The sequence below is a fragment of the Filicampus tigris genome, chromosome 21 (genome assembly GCF_054856515.1).
Source record: "Filicampus tigris isolate MCC_2025a chromosome 21, RoL_Ftig_1.0, whole genome shotgun sequence".
Taxonomy (NCBI): domain Eukaryota; kingdom Metazoa; phylum Chordata; class Actinopteri; order Syngnathiformes; family Syngnathidae; genus Filicampus; species Filicampus tigris.
In genome coordinates, this window is record NC_141237.1 from 8,058,813 (window position 1) to 8,079,085 (window position 20,273).

Genomic DNA, 20,273 nt, shown 5'->3' on the forward strand with positions numbered 1-20,273 from the left:
CCCTCTAATGCAGGGGTGTCAAAGTCAATGGACGGAGGGCCAAATAAATTTAGCTACAAGCCCAGGACCGGACTGATCGAATGTTCATTGAAATTTTTTTAAATGTCCAGATTGGATCGGGTCCTCCATGCCTGCTGATGAAGGCCTTCATGATATATTTCTGTAATATATTTCTTTGCCTAAAATTGAATATCCACAAATCCAAATTTAGTCACGCAAAACCTCTCCGAAATTTTCGATGCAGAAACCAGACAGTATATAAATTCTATCCTGGATTCTAAAAATATGAAAGATTAAGACTGTTGCTTTATGTTATTTATTTAGAATTTTTGTTTAAAATCCCCCTAACTTGCTACTCGATTATTATTTTTACTCAGTTTAAGTTTTATTTTATTTTGCAAAAAAGTTGCCAAATTGGCAACACTGAGTAACCTTAGATATAGTCACAAAGCTGTCAAGGTAACTAAAAACCTTTTTGACACCTGAGAATGCGTTTGAATTGAAGAAAATTCATGTTTCCTTTAATACGGCTAAACCACATTTATTAAATTTTAAACGTTAAATTTTTGTAAATTAGTGTAAATATTTACATGATAACAAATATACTCTATAATTTGAGTAACTTAAATATTTTCTCAAAAAGGTCTTAATAGACACGATTTACTAAAGGCATATTTAGAAAATAACATTGCGTCTCATTAGACCGTGCTGTTGTACCTCATGTTTTGACCGGCTGAAGAAATGGAAGAAAAAGCAGCATGCAGTACCTTTGAAGAAGATGTTGACGGTGACATGTGCAGGTAGACTCCCAGCAGCAGGTTGGGAAGCCATCAGTCTTCCATTGTGGACATCAGCTTTGGTGTGGAAAACATATACAACCAGATCCAAGTCAAACGCTTTCCTTGATTGACAGCTAAGTGCTACTGGTGGGCGTCCTAGCTACCTGGCCACCTTTGTTGATATTGTTGTGCTAGGGAACTTCCAGTGACGTAGCGAGCAACAATAAACAAACTAGAGGGCCTAAGTGACGTAATTATGCTCCTTAATGGTGTACATATACATTTATATTAAAACGGCAAATAGACTGTCTAAAATTTTTAAATTACTCACTGAAACAGCTAGTAGTCACTGGAATATCTTCTCATTGAACCGGATGTATAGCCTTCTTCTTCTTCTTCTACTAATTCTTCTTCAAAGTTTTTGGCGGATTACATCTTCTTGGTGCGTGTCGCCACCTACTGTACAAGAGATCGCAAAGGCATTTGGCAAGCAGACGTTATCCTCTGATGTTATCTACCGTAGGTAGGTCAAAGACAAAGTGATGTGTGTCGTAACTGAGAAAGATCAACTCCAATAGAAACAAAAGGGAATGTTTGAGAAAAATTGCCTTAATTGCAACGTCTCTTGCTTTCCAACACTGCATCGTGTATACAACATTAACACAGTTATGAATAATAATAATTTTCTGCGCCTTTTGGTGTTGGAAGATTAAACAAAAACAAAAAACAAAAACAAACAAAACAAATAATAATAATAATAATGATAATAATAATAATAATAATAATAATAATAATACATACATACATACATACATACATACCTGGAGCCTATACACCTCCATAGTTTGTTCTAGTGTCCAATGTTTTGTCAAAATTGGCATCACTTTGAGACTTCCACTTGCCATTCTCACTTCAGTGAGAGATAAGTGGTTGTGTTTCATTATTTCTTCTCATTTAAAACAAGCAAAACCTGTTGTTTTCTCAAACATTTTGGTCATTTTTATTTTTGTTTAGTTGTCTTGTTTTGTTTTTCAATCCACTATATCTGTTTTGAGGTTTAACCTTGACACATCAGATGCCGCTCCTTACCTTTCCACTCTAAATATCTTTTTTCTTTTTTCTTTTTTTTTAACGGACAGCCGCAGAATGGGTGTTATATATTTAAATGTAACATCTCTTGAATTAAAAATGGCTGTCATTACTCACGTTAAATTACATGAAGTTCCGGTCACGCCCATTCAGCGAATCACAGATGCCAGCAGGCAGGCGTGTTGTTTGTTCGAACAAGCTCGGTTGTTGACAGACGCACTCAACATTAGCAACGAAGATACAAGATATACTGTGGTCATGCCTAATGTGAGTTGAGTTATTCTCGCGACGCGTTAAGTCAATACAGTTTGCGAATCTGTACATTTCCACCGGAGCCAAACGGCTTCGAGATAAAAATAATAATCGACCCCAAAAACCCTGATCGCTTAAAGTTATGGTGCAGCTGTCTGAAGCTATGAATACAAAATCCAAGGAGACGTCGTCGGTTGGGCGTTCTGGAGTCATGCAATTGTCAAAAATTGGATCAGGATGAAAATGACTTTAACACTTAAATTGTCTCACCCAAGCAAATCGCATAAAAGCCTACTTGCATGACAAAAAGACTAACACAAGTAGTTTGTTGTTGTTGTTGTTGTTTTTTTTTCATTTTTAGCAAGAAAGGGGTTAAAGGAGGTTTTTCGGGTTTTCGCGAAGTTGTTCTTTTAGTTTTAAAGACGAGTTGTTGTTATCCTTTCGGCTTTTCCACTAGACTATGGGTAATATTTTTTTATGTTTTGAGTTTGGAGATATTGTTTGAAAATTCGACCCCCTAGCACCAACTATGAATAATATGGATAGTACATGTTGCGGAACATTTCTGTTTGGAGTGATATACTTGACAGTTTAGAATGGCCATGTAGAGTAAGGCATTTTGGGGGGAAAAAAACGACCATGTATACTAAGGTGTTTTTTTTGGAAAAGAAATGACCATGTATAGTAAGGCGTTTTTGTGGCAAAAAGCGACGATGTATAGTAAGGGTAAGGCGTTTTTTTTGCTAAAAAAAAAAACGACCATGTATAGTAACGGTATAGTAAATTTTTGGGGGGCCGGGGGGAACGACCATGTATATAGTAAGGAGTTTTTTTGGGTGGGAAATGACCATGTATAGTAAGGCGTAAAAATGTCTTATCACAGCATCTTAAAATAACTGAATTTAACATTTGTGACTGTGTGTGTGGATGTTTTGTTTTTGACTGAAGCAGACAAGAAGACACTTGATTTATTCAAGCACTTTATTCACAATCACCAATAAAGCAAAGTAACAATCATTCGATGACTCTTTGTCATTTTTGTCTTCAATTCCAAACCAAGTTGAATTTGCTAAATCTTTCCTGATGGGTGACATCATGAATTTAGCAATTTGCAAACACTGGTGGGATTATTTTTAGATTTTAGTGGTGTGATTTAGTCCAGCAGGGGACAGTGCAAATGACCACTTCAAGAGGGATGCCAACCATCTCTCCAAATGTATTTCCTTTTTTCGAAACTGCTTGGAGACCTGCAAGGAATTTGCTGTTGAGCATTGTACGATAAATACGATCAAAATTTTTGAAAGTCCTCCGTCAAGATGGCAAAATGGTCTAAGACTTGGAGTGGGACTCGGGCGACACGGGTTCGATCCTCACTCTGTGTTCCATTTACGATTTAAACGGAGAACAAAGTAAGATTCGAACCCGAGTCTCCCGAAGACTAATCCTTGTCATTAACCATTGGACCAAGCTGGATACTTTGTAATGCGTTGGTTAGTCGTAATTATTAGTTCGAACATTGGGCATATACGATGAATACATCCCAAAATTTTGCAATTTTTCCATCGGAATGGCAAAACGGTATAAGACTTGCGCTGTGGTTCCGGCGACTCGGGTTCGATCCTCACTCTGTGTTCCATTTACGAATTAAACGGAGAACATAGTAAGATTCGAATCCGAGTCTCCCGAAGACTAATCCTTGTCATTAACCATTGGACCAAACTGGATACTTTGGAATTTGGTGGTTAGTTGTAATTATTGGCACGAACAGTGGGCATATACGATAAATACATCCAAAAATTTTGCAATTTTTCCATCAGAATGGCAAAATGGTATAAGACTTGCACTGTGGTTCCGGGGACTCGGGTTCGATCCTCACTCTGTGGTCCATTTACAAATTAAATTACGGGCTGCACAAGGACCGAATCCGGGTCTCCAGAACACTACGTGTTGTCACTAACCATTGTACCAAATTGGATATTGAACGTAGCCTCGGTTTTCTGTATTTATACCTTAATCTGAACATTATTCTCCCACTGCTTGAACTCGTTGATGACTATGACTAAGAGACCAAACGAGTGCAAGGGTGCGATAGTAGAGTGGTAAACGACTTGACGTCTCCTACATTGCAAAGTGGGTTCGAATCCCTTTGATGTCAGGTTACTTGAATTGTGTTATGTCCTCCCGTTTTTTTCATGTCAAACTCCTCCTTGGCAATCTGCTTTCTGCATAAAGTAAAAGTTTTCTTTTTCATTTTTTTTTTCGGGAAGTGACGTAATCACCGGAAACCTATTTAAGTCAGGACAAACGCGCTAATCATTCTTTCTCACCTCTGACAGGCTCCGGTTGTGCTTGTCCTTCTGCTCCTCCGCACGCATCTCCACAAGATCATCGAAAACTTAAGACAAGGTGAGTGTACTGTTCATGCATTAAAAGCCTTTTCAAACGGCTTCACTGCTTTTGCACACCTTGGACGTAAAGTAACACTTTTGGCTTTTTTTTTTAAGCACTAACATGCTAAGCTAAAACGTCTAGCGTTGGCAATTATCGTCTTCTACGACCCTAAATAAATTGCACTAAAACTCATTTTATGGGCGTACATGCTGATTAAATTATTGAACGCAATAATTTACGTTTTTAACCGTGGTTAAGTTCATGTTTGTTCAACAGCATTGCAGGCACTTCGTGGGACGATGACTATCGAAGCATTTGCAAACATTTTTTCCCCCAGCATCGATCTGGATGAAAGCGCCGTTTTGGGCTGTCCACTGGTGCAAAAAATAAAATAAAATGGACCGTAAAAAGGCCGACTTCCTGTACGTTTTTATGTGGATTCAGAAGTAACCCATTTTAATCAAGTGTATCTAATTGTCTCGTTTTTTTTTGTCCACAGGTTTGCATTTCAAACAGAACGGCCAGATTGACAGCAGAATGGCAGAATCCTGTGTTTTTAATATACAAGATATCATTTTTAAACAGACGAAATTGAGTATCTGTGAGTATTTCTTTCTACGAGCTCACATCTTTAACACAGTGGCCCTAATTAATAACACTTAGAATGGCTCACTTGAAAAGGCAGGTTGCTAAGCCACTAGCTTACAAGCCTGAACATTTAAAAGTAGCATGCTTGTTACCATGTCTTTCAGGCCACCATGCTGTTGAAGAGACGTCCAGCTCTGCTCTCCTCACTGGTAAAACACACATGCTTTTATACATGTACGAATGTTTATTTCAGCAGGCGCTAACCATGATTGATACAATCAATCAGCAGAGGTGTGTCAAATCCAGGTACAGAAAGTCAAAACCCTACCACAGTTTGGATTTAGCCACATGTGCTTCTACTCAACCAGTTCCGGGGAGCTCGTTACCTGCTGGTTGAGTAGAAACACCTGTGGCTAAAGCCAAACTGTGGCAGGGGTTTTGCTTTCTAGACCTGGATTTGATACACCCGAGTCATGCACTCAATGACACTTTGTTTTTTGGGGGGGGGGGACTTGTATTGCTGCAGGAAGAAGCCCCAGCCAAGATTCTGGATGAGGCTGAAGGAGGGTGAGGAGACCTGGTGACTTTCCAGCAGCATCAATTGCCAACTTTTTTTCACTCTTTTTCTGCAGTCATGGTGGAGCTTCACTGAGAGCTGTGAATCAAGACTGTGATGTATGAACTGTCCTGCTCCTGTCCGCCTGGTGGCGCTGAAGAACCTGATCCATTCAGCATGGATCAACTTGTGACCTCCTCTTATAAGGTTCGGACGTGTTGCCAAAACTGAATCACAGTACTTGGTCTCGGTGGTGCTGCTGCAGGCAATCAGGAAACATAGCATCAAGATCAACATGCTACAAAAAACTGATGTTTTAAGAGGATTCACCTGCTTTTTCTTTGACTTTGCATGCAGTGCAGCTTGCAGTAAGAGTGCCACCTGGGACTCTCGACCTGCTGGGCAAAGAGACAAATGCTACAGAAACGTGTGGAAGCTCCTCAAAGCTGCCTACATTGTCAGTGTTGAGACGTGCAAATAAATATTCTAAATGGCAGCTTGACTGGTCTCGTTTTTTTTATCCATCCTGGAGAAGTCTCCTCACCAGTCCAGTTTCAGGAGCTCTGCCTGCTCTTCAATGTTCATCGCGCTCGACCAGCTGCTGCAGGAGAAAGGTGAAGTCAACCAAAATGAGTCGCCATGTTCCTTGTCATTACAGGTACAACACTACATTCATGCCATGGCAGTTGCTGATGCTACAAGCTTTGACTCTCATGTCTTTTGGCTTAGGGCCACACACTAGCCGGTGCGCTCCTTGCTGGCCAACTGTCGACTTCACATCATCCAACTTGAATGGTGCGCAGCAAGAATCTTGCCATGGTGTTCACGATGACTGCATTAATGAAGAGCTCCTGCAGAAGCGTACAGTCAGACGTAACTGCGTTTCTGGTAAGTCATAATTGGTGTCTACTCACATGTTGTCATGCAGATGGAGCCACTGGAGTGCTCCAAGGTGAAACGTGACCCAGTGCGTCTGCATGAGGATGAGCCCACTGCTGGTAAGAAAAAGGTAGTGTTCCAGTTGTCTCGACAAAGTTGAATTTTTGTTCTTGTGTCCAGTGTGGCGCACGATCAAGTACCTCCTCACAGCCCGAGACCAGCGCAGAGCTGCATTCCAGCAACACTTTAGCTTTTCTTGTTGCTTCCTCATCCACAAGGTGCTGAAGCCAAACTTTGGGGCAGCCTGTGAAGTGGGAGACATTTACACTTAGACGGTATGCTCTTTAAATGCTTTCCATTGCACAATCCTCATGACAACTTTTTTGATCAAATTGTTTTTTTTTCTTCCCCTTTCTAGGCAGCGAGGAACATGATCAGCTTCCACCATAAAGCAGCTGTGAACACTTGTCTGGATTGCTGGTAGGCTACAAGCCCAAAACGTATTTTTCTGCACCATACGTTGACTTAACTTTTGACTGACGGATGTCTTTTTGTCTTAGGTCCACACGCTTGTCCAGGTTCCTCTCGCTGGCCGACCACTTCACCAAGCAAGGTCCCGACGCTTGTCTTCGTTCTTCTGGCTGGCCGACCACTTCACCAAGCGGCAACAAGCAGATTGTCATCCAACTTGCAACTTGTTTTTTATGCTTTGTGATTGTCTACTCTGCAAAATAAATAAAGCTTGATTTACAAACAACACTTTAACTCTCAACTCCATTCTTAAACACATCATAAAAATCTAACTTTATGAATCTTAAATTAAAAAAACAAAAACCTAAAAAAAAAATTCTACATTTTTTTTTTCCAGAATTTTTTTGCCCCAGAATTTTTTTGCCCCAGAATTTTTTTTCTGTAAATTTTTTTTCAAAAGATTTTGGGGGAAGAAATACTAGAAAGTGGGCGCGGCTAGGCTGGAATGAAGCTCCCTGATTCGCTGATGGCTCTTGAAGTGGGTGGAGCAATGGGGATCAAATGCTGTGATTGGTTGAAAAGTGGGCGTGTGTATGCAAATGAGAAGCGCTGTGATTGGATGGATCCAAAGTGGGCGTGGCCATGTATGTTACGGAGCTCTCTGATTGGTCGGTTTAGCAAAAGTGGGCGTGGCTATGCAAATTACTACATTCTGATTGGTTATGCAAATTTGAGCCACACCACGATTGGTGGGAGCAAAATTGGGCGGAGTTGGGAGGCGGTCCTAGCAGCAGATAGGTTTTCGGCGGCACTTTTGAGTCTTCAGGTCAAAGTTGCACTTCAGTCACTACATGGGACACAAGTCTTTTACTGTTCCCCTCCATCTCACATGACTCAAAGCTCGATGAATTTAAAGATTTCTCGAGTTTTGAGTCATGAGGAGACAAACAGGAATAGTGATGTTACACTTGTGTCCACAGTAGCAGTGACTGATGTGCAACTCTCACCTCAAGACTTCAAGCAGCCTTTGAAGAGTTTTCCACTGCAGTGACCAGCATGCATGAAAGGCTTCAAATGAGGGCAGATTTACCAATAAAACCCAAAGACTCATATTCAAATTGAACAATTTATTGTACTGAAAAGCTAACATGGCAATTTAAAAGCATTTTACAGTCAATGTTTGTGTGGGCTAACTCAAGTTGCACACACAAACATTGACAACAGGCCGTTGATGGAAGCAGTTTAAGTGTTGTGTGCTTGACGAGCTCATGTGTGATGTCACTTACTTCGAATGACACGCAAATTTAGTAGATGTGGCACCAAGGGGGACGGGAGCACATCTGACATCTCTCACTGTGACAAAAACTAAGTGCCGCCTACTGCACATCATCATCATCACACATTTCTGGGCATGTTTTGAAATAACACTCATGTCAACCAAGTTAGTAAAAAATATACTTTTAGAAAAATATTCCATTATTTTTTCAACTGACTTGGCCCACACCATTGTCATTTAAAAACATGTCCAGAAGTGTCTGACGATGTTCGTGTTGTCTATGTGTGAGGCATAAGCTTAAGTTGAGTGAGAGAGAGGTCGGCGCACTCACATCCACCTTGTGGTGCAATGTGACATAACACATCAGCTCCTCAAGCACACAACACTGCTTAATACTCACACGGGCCGAAATGCAGGTTGATGTCCCTTCCGCATGTCCCACAAGTCTGTCGGCTGCACCTCTGAGCCCCAAGCCTCCTCCATCTGGTCAGCCTGAAAACAAATACAAAAGCGGGGTACATAAAAAGTTGACCTTTTTTTAAGATCCAAGTCATATTATGATTAAAATAAAGTGGTATAGTTTCACTTTTAACACGTACATTTCCAAATGTGCCCACACAAGTCATGCATCTGTGTGAGTAGTCAGCTGGTGGCTTTCTCTCCACACCCGACTTCCAATGAACAATTCATGCTGCATTCAATCAACTGGTCAACCAGGGCTTCAAAGTCCTCCCACTGAAAATACTGCGTTTACGTGCTAAAATATTGAGTAGCTCAACAATGTTCAACCGTGCACAAAAAGTAAAAATACTACAACCGGCAACAACTGCTCTTCATGTCATTCCTTTCCTTATACATTTGTGCATCCGAAAACGCGAAAATCACGGATATATTTATGTGAATAATTTTGAGACAAATTTCTCCCCATATGAGAAGCCATCACCCCTCTATTGTGGACATCAGCTTTAGTGTAGAAAACATACAAAACAGCATTGAAACCAAACGTTGTCCTTGATTGAGCAACCTTTGTTATTGTTTTACGATAGCTAGCGTGCTTCCAGTGACGTAGCGAGTAATAATAAACAAACTAGGGCCTAAATGTCGTAGCTATGCTCCATACGTGCATACATACATTTATATATAAACAGCAAATACAGTTTTAAAATGTTTAAATTACTCACCTAAAACACGGCTGGTAGTCACTGGAAGACCTGCTAATTGAACCGGATATGTACCCTGCTTCTTCGTTTTTGTATATCGCCACCTACTGTACAGGAACTCGCAAGGGCATTTAGCAAGCATTGTTATCTTATACTGTATTGTCTTCCGTCGGTCAAACACAAAGTAATGTGCATCTTAACTGAGAGGAAAAAAATTAAAATGGAAACACATATATGAGACAATAAAGTCTGTACACGAGTTTTTGTGGCCACCCTGCATTTTGCAAGTGATCATAATGTGGCTTGCTGGCCTATTGATAAATGAAGCTCATCAAGAAGGCAAGACGCCATGACCCTTGAGAGACATATTTTATTACATCTGTCATATACTTCAGGAAACAATATACAAAGCAAGGATGTAGTCACCTTTACTGAATGTGTGGTGGAGTGGAGTTCTAGGCTTGAAGATGACAGCATGGTGGAATAAAATTTTGCAGCTTGGGGACCCTGTGATTTAACAGTGGAGGGCAAACAATAACAAAGATGGGACATGCTTGTTGAATATCTTACTTTATTTTCTTGTCGTTTTATTTAGTCAAACAGAAGGTCAAAAAAGCCAACAGGAGAGGGATGTGTAGGCGAATGAGACTTTCAACAAGGCACTAGCATCATATCAAACCAAACCCAACACTCCAATAAAATAATCCGGGCTCTCTTTAGTTTAACATGTTAACTATCATACATACAATTCACATTTTAACCTTGTGACCATACATACACCTCTGCCCAAACCTGCCTGTTTGCTTCTTGTCCCTTCCTACAGAGTGCAAATCAAAAGTGTAAATCTCTACAACTCTTTATAAATAAACCCTTTGAATGTTGTCCACTTTGTTGACTGTACAATGGAATGAACCTGCATCTCGAAAGGGAAAAAAAAAAAAATATATATATATATATAAACAAAACAAAAACCTATGGAACTTGAGGATGTGGCAGGACCAGGCTGAAGCCAGTCAATGGGTGTGGGAATGATTCAAAGCCAACTTCCCATCTATTATTTTTATCGTTTGGAATCACACGCAACCACACCACCAGGCACTAGTTTATCAAGACTGGGAGATGCAGGGCCACCAGAAGCTGCAAATACAGCACCCAACCATTAGGAGCAGTTGTGTTGGGACCTTTGCTGGAAGGGTGATGCTTCATCATGCCTGAGTGCACTTCACCCCAAGAGGGCTAAGAAGGGAAGAGTTGAGAGTTTGTTGAGGTTTGTGGAGGAAAAGACAGATTATACCAGTGTTCTTCTGTATAGCTAGGCTTCTGTGTACGTCATTGACTAAAAAAAAAAAAAAAAAAAAACAACCTTGTGTGATCTATGAACTGACAACAGGAAGCTGCAAACGAGCGCACATGAAGGAAAAGGCTAGCTAAAGGGTGTAGCCGCCTCGGCGCTGATTAGTTTGGATGTCAAAAGCTTTGATAGACATGGCTTTCCATGGCTTCATTCTACAAAACATATTTACAACAGATAACATCTACAAGAAATCTACATTTATTTTTTTGAAATCTTTTTTTTTTTTTTTTTTTTTTTTTTACAAAGCAGAATTGTAAATCACCCCTCCTCTCTAAACAGCTCTTCCTTCTTTCTTGGCTCTTTGCCGCCCAAACGGTCCAAAGCTAAACAAACAACCGCTCCTGTGTGCGTGTTTAAAGAAGGGGCTCGAGAGAAACTCAACAACTGCTCTGCCTCTGGCTTCCAGCTATGTGCAATGGGTTTCCCTCCACCTGTACCCTTTTTTTTCTTTTTCTTTAACCCTCCTCGAACGCCCGCTTCGACTTGAGACAAGAAGTTCTCAGACCATGAAAGAATTCTGGTTCTTCAACTTTTCAAGTTCTTTGATTTGCTGTCTTAGAAACAGTATCCTGTGGGGGAAAATAAATCAAGAAGAGAAAATATTGTCTCTCTATTTGGACGACAACAGACTCGTTGCTTGTGTGCGAAAGCATTCTTACCTTTGCTCGCGCAATGTGGCTTGTATTTCACTGACTCGGACCAAAGAACGCAGGTTTTTCAGCTCGGTGCAGTTCTCCGACATGCAAATGCTGCCCATCGTGTGAGCCTCTTCGCGTAATCTTGAAGCCTGTACCACAAATGGTTTGACAAATGCATAAAATACACTAATTGTCGTAATTCGGAGATAGGGCCAGTCTTTAGACCACAGAGGGCTTCCTCTTGCATAAACACACGCACCTGACCTAGGTGTGTTGTTAACTGACAAAAGTGACTGTTTTGCCTACCAATTAACTGATAATCCTAGCAGAACATAAATAAATGGAATGAGTAGAAATAAGACGCACATCCACTGTTCAAATGCCAGGTTTCTGTCATATATTAATTACAAATAATGTACCTTTTAAAAATTATAATTGCTAAGGAAGATTGTTCGATAGAAGTTCAGATCATGACTTATGGTTGCAGAAGCCCTGTGTCACAAGACCGATGTTTCTAGGTACTCAATGACATTCTTCTTCCTAATATCAATTTAATTAATGCTATTTACGCAACTGGTACAAACCTGTTTCTCTGCGTGCTCAGCAGGCCAACCTTGGACATGCTTGATAAGATTCTCGTTGAAGTGAGCAGCAAGGGTGGGTGTGAAGGAGCAGGAGGGCCGAGATGTCGAGGAGGTGGGCGTGGCAGAGGCAGATGTTGGGGCATTGCTGCTGCTGCCAGGTGCGACGTGGTTGGGACCTGGGGAGGGACTCCTCTGACTGCTGCGGTCGACAACAGAAGCACAGCAAAGTGCATGAGGTTAGAACAGCCTCAAAGTAGGTGCAGTTTTGAATGCTCTGTTCTGTATTTAGAATTATCTGCCACCTTTTGCCAAGATTTTAGGGTAAAAATGTAAAATATATTTTGGGGGGGAAATCTATATACCGACTCAAAGTAAAAGCAACAGTAGCTGTAAAAAGTAAAAAAAAAAAAAAAAAAAAAAAGACAAGGTCACAGGGATTATGTAAACTGTTCAACAATGTCCAATATGGCGGGGTGCAGGGTACGTCATTATTTTGATAATTAATCGGCTAAAAATATTTTTTTCAGGGAATCAGATGTCAATGATATTCACACTACCTCTATTTACTCACACTGCCTAATATGGAAAATAAATCTTCAGGGGCGTGTTACTTTAAATTTTTGACTACTTTCTTTTGCTAGCCACTTGATATTGTCTACACCCAATTATGTCAAAATATGTCTACAAACCCAGGACACTGGCCAAGTTAACCATACATTACTATGCATCAGTCCGCAATTTAAATACGCTGCACACATATATTTTCACTTATGAATGAGCCGTAGTGAGTTCATAACTTCATTTCAAAACTTTTATCTCATGTTCAGAAAATGAGCCACAAAATACAGACTAAATTAATGAGTCCAATACATTTCCTCTATTGACCAGCAGATGGCGACATAACCCCGCATTGTCTTACGACAATCAGCATCTTTATGAGCCAACAGTATTCACAAAATGTGAAAACCAGGGCCTTCTCACGTTTCCATAATGGTCATAACAGAACAGATTACAGTTCACATGACTGTGACATCAAAAACGTACTGTTTCTGTCATAACATTTTAACATGCGTGCCTCTTACATCACAGGCAACAAAAGAACACGGCTACAATTACTCTGTATGGCATCTGCGAGTGTTTCTGTCGATTTGCTCTTACCCTTGGCGCTGGAGGGTCCGCGGTGACGCTGTGGTGGCATCATGAGTGTGCTGCTTATCGCTGGGGAGGGGCTGATGGGACGTCTGCTGGGGATGAGATGACTGCTTGACCGCTGGCGTGCTCGCCTATAAAAGAATCACCAGCCATGCAGCGATGATAGAATCCTCGTGTGTCATTTTAAAAATCGGGGCTTTAACATAGATAGAGACCATCGTGGGACTCCCCGTTCAACACGGCAGCCACTCAGAGCGAAGGCTATGTGTACAGGTATCCATGCAGAGGCCACCTGCTTGAAACATACATGTTTTTGCTTCCTTTTTCTACACGATCTTGAGCCCCTTGTAACATTTCAAAATCGTCGCCGTCATGTGAAAAACACTTATGTCCATTTTTTAAAATGTTCTTATTTTTACGTGAATGGTGTTCCCGCGTTAGACATCGCATTAACGTGAAAATTATTTTTTTCTCTCCAAAATTCGACAAAAGTGTTTTTCACAGGACAGCGCCAAAATGTTTTGTGCAGCTTGGCAAATTGTTGTGTTGTTGGGTGTTTGAACAAACAAACATGGGGGAAAAAAGCCCTTGGATCAACACGGATGAATGGGATGAAGTGTGGAACACAAGTATGTCAGCAATAAAAAATATTCAAGAATAGTAATTGAAAAAAAAAATCTGCTCATTTACTGACCGCACAGGCATGAGTAGATGAAAAATTTACTTGCACTGTCTCAAATTTTAGGAGCAAAACGCTGCCATTTAGCCCTTCATCAGTATTTCCCAAAAGAGTTGACCAAGGTAGGAACAAATAGCGCAAGAGCTGAGTGAAGTATCAAGTCCATAAGTAATTTAGTTCACTAGTGTAGTTGTTAGTACCATTACCACTCACTTGGGTTATCAAAATCTGAATTCTCACATATCTTACTTGCCTACCTTTGACAGTGAGATGACCGGCTGTGTGCTGAGTAGAGGTTTGAGTGGACCAGCATTGGCTTGCGGTGTGCTGATGCGAGGAGAAACATATGATCTGGGTGATGATGCATCTGACGTTAAGGACATTGGTGACTGGTTTGACTGCTGAGCTGCGAACGCCAAAACAAAAAAAAGAAGACGATATGAAGACCAAGTATAATATACGAACGATATTAAGTGGCAGAAAAAGCTATGTTATTTGTACAGCTTTCTCTTACCTTGGCTGGAGAGTTGAGCCGCTTGAGAGAGAATAGTCGTAATATTGAAAGCTGATGGTCCAGCAGTAAGGATCTTATGAAGCATCGACTGTAATGAAGCTTGTGTGACGGCAGCGGTCAGAACTAAACAAAGGAAAGCAAGCTAAAACAAGCGGCCTGCTAGCACACACAGCTTGACATGCAGCATTTGTGTACGTACTGTCTACTACCAAAAAAAATAAATAAATAAATAAAAAAAAAACATGTACAAGTGACCCAGTTTACGACAGTTATGTTCAATCGCTGAAAGTACATACATCGAGTGCACGCACCTTCGTTGATTTTTGCCATGTCCATACTGGCATTATTGAGCTGCAGGGCCGTCTGAAGTGCAGGGAGAAGCTGGCGAAGCAAAGTGGGGTCTTGGAGAAGTGGAGGGGCAGGGGACTGCAGGACTGGGGAGACGGGGACGGTAGAGGATGAGGACGATCCCGGGGTGCCCGATGAGGGGTTCAAGCTCCCTGGGCCAGAAGATGATGACTGGGTCGCATGAGTCGTCGTGGGTTTCTCCACCTGTGCTGACTCTAAAGTAAACAAAGGAGGTCGGCGTTGTAGCTGCTGGGTGTCCATTTGTTAAGATCATGTCTTTTAATTCCATAATAATCCACAGCATTCGTACTTGTTGCAGAAAAACCAGGCGGCACCGATGTCTGCATCGCCTCCCTTCTGTAGTCCCTGTCCTTGGGGAAACTGTTGACAACTGCGGTCTGTTTTGTTGCCTCTTTTTGTCGCTGCTCTCTGTCAAATATGAGTGCATACGTTCATAACAGTATGGAGCCAACCATGTACACAATCAAGTGCTTTGAATGGATAACTGCTACCTCTCCAGCCATTCCTTGGGTTTCTCCCACTGGGACACTTCTGTTCGGCAGTTGTAATAGTATTTCTTCCCAGATGAGCTGATGTGCTCCGACCAGTCGTCACCTGGTTCGTGAGTCTGGGAAAAAGAACAGAATCAGTCCGGCAACAGACGCGAGTGCAATTAACGATGATAAAGGGTCTGATGCAAGAGGTTGTAATGTCATGTGGGATGCAGCCAAAGCTGGGTAGCTTTCACAGATGCTTTTTGAATTTAAGTAACGGCTCTTCCAAAGAGCTGTATGCCCATTTTACCAATCAATACTCAGAGCTGCCAACCCCTATCGTCGCCTCTCAGGAACACTCTGGATATTTTGTCAAGAACATTTTGATTTTGTCGGGAACATTTGCATCTCAGCCAAACACAGACCATAGACGATCCAATCACAGTTCATTTGCCGGAAGAGATTTGCACATGGCATGACTTGTTTCAAAGTTCAGATGTTGACTCAGAAAAGACAGAATGAAAGCTGTTCTACTCTTTTGGAAGCTGTCTCAAAGCGAGGTGGGGGAGTCGTTAGAAAGCGGGAAGGTTGAGCAGCACTTCCAACCACCAAGTGAGAACAACAAGGTGACACACTCAACAGCAATGGTAAAGAAACAATCCAAGCAGTTGTACTGAAGCACATATATCAGAGACAACTTACTGTGTCTGAGGGTTTGTTGGGGTTTGAATGTGAGTTGGAGCTTTGAAGCGTACTGTGGTTGTGAGAATTTTCATGTGGCGAATAACTGGTCCCTGCAACACAAAAATCCACATTCCTTCATGGCTGTATTCAAAAGTTCATGCGCGGCTTTCTCTCTAGTTGATATTTCACGCTAGTTCAGGGGTCTAAAACTTGCGGCCCGGGGGCCATTTGCAACCCACAGGATGATATTTTGCGGCCCCCATGTTTTTTTGCCATGTCGTTGCCCTAGGTGTGTTGTGTGATATATTTTTATTTTCATAATCACTTATAGGCTACCCGAGCGCAGGCTCATGACAGCTTTCGGCCAAACGTATTTCTGAAGTGACACCAAGTGGAAGGAAAAGATATCCTGTCACCCAGTCCCAGTCATGTCTTATTTAAAACCTGACATGAAGATGTCGTAATGTTTTTTTGTTGTTGTTGAGCACAGGGGTACCCCGACGTGTGTCCGAGGCACATAGAAAGTTGCAGTGCTCAAAAAATCAGATGCTATTACACAACTAGACTTGCTGAGAAGTATGCAATGTACTAGGGAGATGACAGAGTAGACTCGGTCACCAATCTTCTTCACGTTCCGAAGAAGTGTTAATGTTAAAATGTTATGAACTGTTTATTAAAAAAGATTCTGAAGATTGGATAAGTTGTACTTTTTTTTTTTTTTTTTTGTTTAATATTGAAGCCATTTTTTGTGGAACACTTGATTTGGCCCAGACTATCTCCTGCATATCTCCAGTTGATTATGAGATCCTGTCTTTGTTGGTAAACACACACTTGCTTGATAACGTTTAGCAAATAAAATGGTAATGACATCTGTGAATTGTCTTGCTGTTAATCTTCATCACAGAACCTTTCGCATCTCTCAGCTGAGGTGGGCTGACTCACATGCGATCAAAAGCATGCAAGAAATTAGCATATTCACATGCAATCAAAAGCATGCCAGAAATTAGCATATAAAATGACTAAACAGAGCAGTATTGGCTTACTTAACAGCTAACAGGGAGGCCCAGCTTGCATGAGCAGCTGTGTGTGTGTGTGTGTGTGTGTGTGTGTGTGTGTGCGTGTGTGTCTGTGCTCTCAGCTGTAGACTTTCTTAGTTACTGTGATTATTTTACTTAAAACTGAGACACCTTTGGCATTCCCTGTCAGTTTATGTGTTTGTAAACGATGCCCACTTCCCAGCAGCAGTTTTAACTGGAAATCTACCAGGCTACAAAACACCAGTAAATCATCAGGTGCACTTTAAAAGAGCGACTCAAGCAAATTATCCTCATTCTCCTGGCAAAAAGACATGCTTGCTATTAAGATGTCCGAACAGAGCTAACAATTCTAAACCAAAGCCGTACCGCATGTTGTTTACATGGCCCCTCTACTTGTATCACTATTAAGACGTTCAAATCACTTTCACACCGTTATTTTCACATCTTTCTTCATGCATTTTCAGGTGCATTTGGAATCACACAAGCAAAACACATCAAGTCATATTGTTAGATGTCAAATTTATCTATAAGGTTGTTGCACTACTGCGTATATGTCACGTCTCCGAATGCCAAAGAGGTGGCACAGACATACACTGATTGTAGCGGACTGAGCTTGTTTTTTTTTTCCAAATGTAGTTACTGTTAACAGTGTGTAATATGTATTTTTCGTTCAAAACATTGCTTGTGCACATAATATGCACTGATTCCCTATAAAGAGCTTTATTACAATACATACATTCCAGTTGTTGGTAATGTTCTAGCTTTGTAGTGAGCACATAGACATGACACAAATGTGTAACTCATTTTTATCTAGTCATGTAGCACCAATTTAGAAACAAGAAGTGATTTTCTGTCATTACCACAAACTGTCCTATAAGGCAGGGAAAACAGGTGTAAACACAGCAACAATTTACTAATGTTCTCCACCAGATAATCTATAACCTGGCTGCTTGAACATTATGGCTGTCACACAACAAAACATGCAGCATTTTCGCTAGCTCTGTAATCCAAAATTCTCCATGACAAACAAAAATACCAACTAAATCCACTTGGCATGATGTTTAAAATCTAAACTGTTTATTAATTCCTCACCTCCATCGCGATCCCTGGCCCTGTGTACATGCACAGCCTTCGCTCTGTTGTGCCCTGTGCTGTCAGTGTGTTTGTTTTCTGGGCTGTCAGACCTCCGGAGCATTTTGCAGGGAGGGGTGACATCGGAGTGATCTCGCATCTTTTCATGTCGGTGATCTCCTCCTGGATGGCTCTTGGATGAGTATTTGAGAGTCTAGAATAAAATTGAAAAAATAACTCATTACTGACATGCATCACACAATGTCAGTAGGTCTCATCATCATCGGGTGCTAAGTAGAAACCTTCATGATCGTGTGTATCCAAAAAAAAAACACTGCCTGTCTCATTATGCAACGCTTATATCGCATTACTTATTTTGTAGATAATGACAACGTGAAAGGACAAAAAAAACCTATTCGAATTGCGACGTAATGTGACGTATAGAGTATGGTGTTGATTAAAATCACTGCTGCATTAAATGCATTTCAACGTTACCACTCGCATACTAATGTTTATCCGGACATGTTTGGAATTCTGAAACGTTTCAAATCGCTTGCTAGATTAAAAATTACGGTTAGGCCTTAATCAGACTGGCTAGCAGCGAGCTAACGGTAACAAGCTAATATCTTGAACTGCAGAAAAACTCGCCTGAATCTTCAATGAGCGACAGGCTCCTGTTAATACACTAGTTATACACTATGTTTATCCGTCAGCTGGATCCAGATGGGCTAATGTTGCAGCGTTGAGTCGCAATTTCAAACAAATATCTACTTTTCACTTTTCCGCACTGACTGCGGCCTGTTGAGCCCCCAAGAAGCCTGAAACGGAGTTTCCATTTTAATCTGATTTGCTGCTAGCAAGCTACGTTTAGCTTCCAAGTACCTGATAGGGCTGAGAATCTCTTCGGTCGCACCTGCAATCAGAAAGAAAAAAAAACATGTGAATAGAAGGCAACGTTGAGAAATGGCTCAAAGTGAACGCGCAACTTTCCGGACACTTATTTTGGTTTCAGTCAAAAAAAATGGCGGATTGTCAAGCGTAGCTATAGGCGAGAGGAAAATGTGAAGAAGTAACGTCAAAAGGATGTTTACCCATCGCCGAGTCTCGGTTGTTTCCTCGCATACATTACCATCAATGCCGTGTTAGTGTGTTTAGAGTGGGATGTGAAAGACTAATGACGGCACTGTATTTTTTTTCTTGCGAATTAGACGACCTGAAATCAGCAAATTGAGCCTAGCTGGTAGGTATTTCGATGCTATTGGCAGCAGTGGTGGAAAGAGCGCCCTCCCTCACTCAGTCCATTTCCCGCACAGCGGTCGTGGTTCTCCCGATCACACGACAAAACGTAGCAGTGCGGTGCTAGCCGGGTTGCCAGGTAATACAAATTGACGAACTTCACGGTGATCGGATATGAAGTAACAGACGCTCAGAACGAGCATTTGCCAACGTGTTAAATATCGCAAAAAGTACGTTTACAGTGTGAGTATATATTTAATCGATGAATCATATTGAACAGAGCACAATTTAAACGTCACAATGAGGATACAATTGTCGAAACTTGGCAACCACACCATGAAGCGTCCCTCACCCCCCCTCGACTCGAAAGCTGCATGACTCACACACTCCAGTCAAACCCGTCAAAAAGTTGCAACTTTTCATGTGTTTTGGTAACCAAAGCGAGAATATACTATTGGCACGCTTGCAACATAAAAATAATTCCATGAGATACAGCTACACCTGCCTATGTTGAGCAGTTACTTGTTGTACACTGCTCTCTTGTGGCCAATGTTTGACATTGCTGCAAGAGTTCCTTGAATACCTGTCATTCCACTTTACGAAGACAACGACTACATATTATCTTATATTAATAGAAAAGGTTAAAAAGTGATATGCATTTTATTTAAAAATAGAAGACTTCTTCTATTGCCTACATTTCTTACACCCCACGCGTCCTCTACTTACATGGCCTTTAGGGGGAGGCATCTTACCGCTTTTACACCGGTTTGAAACTAAAACTAGTCACAGATCTATATTTATTTAGAGCACGAGTTATGTTAAGTACCAACAAATAATTAATTGTGGGAGCAGAAAGTTGATACTCAATTGGCATAAATGAAAAAGTTGTATTTGTGTCATAAAACATTTTTATGAATGTAATACATCACAGTGCGCTCGCGTACAAATGTCAAAAATGCTTGCCTGTGATTGGCCATACCACACACCAATGAAAACAAAGCATTTCAGTAAACAGTCCGCCTTTTAAAGGCACATGCCAAT

The 20,273-nt window shown here is 41.1% G+C and overlaps 2 protein-coding genes and 1 long non-coding RNA gene across 16 annotated transcripts; 1 reads left to right on the forward strand and 2 right to left on the reverse strand.

Moving 5' to 3' along the window:
- The first annotated feature begins 4,392 nt into the window (after nt 1-4,392).
- LOC147127468 (uncharacterized) lies at nt 4,393-7,226 on the forward strand. Of its 3 annotated transcripts, XR_015084524.1 has the most exons (8): nt 4,393-4,526; nt 5,011-5,112; nt 5,264-5,308; nt 5,732-5,862; nt 6,013-6,543; nt 6,715-6,869; nt 6,953-7,014; nt 7,095-7,220. It is a non-coding gene; the product is annotated as an uncharacterized LOC147127468 (long non-coding RNA). The 3 variants fall into 3 exon arrangements; XR_015084523.1 differs by having other exon boundaries at nt 6,013-6,869; nt 7,095-7,226; XR_015084525.1 differs by having other exon boundaries at nt 6,018-6,869; nt 7,095-7,226.
- LOC147127469 (uncharacterized) lies at nt 4,437-9,531 on the reverse strand. Of its 10 annotated transcripts, none has more exons than XM_086021502.1 (8): nt 9,463-9,531; nt 8,682-8,773; nt 7,064-7,258; nt 6,735-6,838; nt 6,570-6,647; nt 6,200-6,256; nt 5,986-6,053; nt 4,437-5,914 (listed from the first exon to the last, which is right to left on the reverse strand). In XM_086021502.1, the coding sequence occupies exons 4-8, from the start codon at nt 6,803-6,805 to the stop codon at nt 5,856-5,858; spliced, it is 333 nt and encodes a 110-aa protein (XP_085877628.1). In that variant the 5' UTR covers nt 6,806-6,838; nt 7,064-7,258; nt 8,682-8,773; nt 9,463-9,531; the 3' UTR covers nt 4,437-5,855. The 10 variants fall into 10 exon arrangements, 8 of the variants coding, with proteins under 8 accessions (XP_085877628.1, XP_085877627.1, XP_085877625.1 ...); XM_086021501.1 differs by having other exon boundaries at nt 6,570-6,650; XR_015084522.1 differs by having other exon boundaries at nt 5,986-6,050; nt 6,200-6,506; nt 6,735-7,258.
- A 260-nt stretch (nt 9,532-9,791) lies between these two features.
- On the reverse strand, nt 9,792-19,334 carry waca (WW domain containing adaptor with coiled-coil a). 3 transcript variants are annotated; one of them, XM_086021339.1, is made up of 13 exons: nt 19,088-19,334; nt 18,879-18,909; nt 18,018-18,210; nt 15,907-15,998; nt 15,223-15,338; nt 15,021-15,139; nt 14,674-14,925; nt 14,363-14,485; nt 14,106-14,254; nt 13,176-13,300; nt 12,018-12,216; nt 11,455-11,582; nt 9,792-11,364 (listed from the first exon to the last, which is right to left on the reverse strand). In XM_086021339.1, exons 1-13 carry the CDS (start codon nt 19,126-19,128, stop codon nt 11,295-11,297), a joined length of 1,638 nt encoding a protein of 545 aa, XP_085877465.1. In that variant the 5' UTR covers nt 19,129-19,334; the 3' UTR covers nt 9,792-11,294. The 3 variants fall into 3 exon arrangements, with proteins under 3 accessions (XP_085877465.1, XP_085877464.1, XP_085877466.1); XM_086021338.1 differs by having other exon boundaries at nt 14,106-14,257; XM_086021340.1 differs by having other exon boundaries at nt 14,106-14,257; nt 19,210-19,333.
- Between the last annotated feature and the right edge of the window lie 939 nt (nt 19,335-20,273).

What these genes read in the sequence shown, in the direction of transcription:
- LOC147127469 (XM_086021494.1), bottom strand. Translation starts at nt 6,856, where the DNA reads ATGTCTCCCACTTCACAGGCTGCCCCAAAGTTTGGCTTCAGCACCTTG. An exon ending in TGGTCTCGGGCTGTGAGGAG is followed by an intron (nt 6,651 to 6,734) that starts GTACTTGATCGT and finishes TTTTCTTACCAG; the next exon opens with CAGTGGGCTCATCCTCATGC. An exon ending in CTCCATCTGCATGACAACAT is followed by an intron (nt 6,257 to 6,569) that starts GTGAGTAGACAC and finishes TTTCTCCTGCAG; the next exon opens with CAGCTGGTCGAGCGCGATGA.
- waca (XM_086021338.1), bottom strand. Translation starts at nt 19,128, where the DNA reads ATGGTAATGTATGCGAGGAAACAACCGAGACTCGGCGATGG. An exon ending in CAACCGAGACTCGGCGATGG is followed by an intron (nt 18,910 to 19,087) that starts GTAAACATCCTT and finishes TTCTGATTGCAG; the next exon opens with GTGCGACCGAAGAGATTCTC. An exon ending in GAGATTCTCAGCCCTATCAG is followed by an intron (nt 18,211 to 18,878) that starts GTACTTGGAAGC and finishes ATTTTATTCTAG; the next exon opens with ACTCTCAAATACTCATCCAA.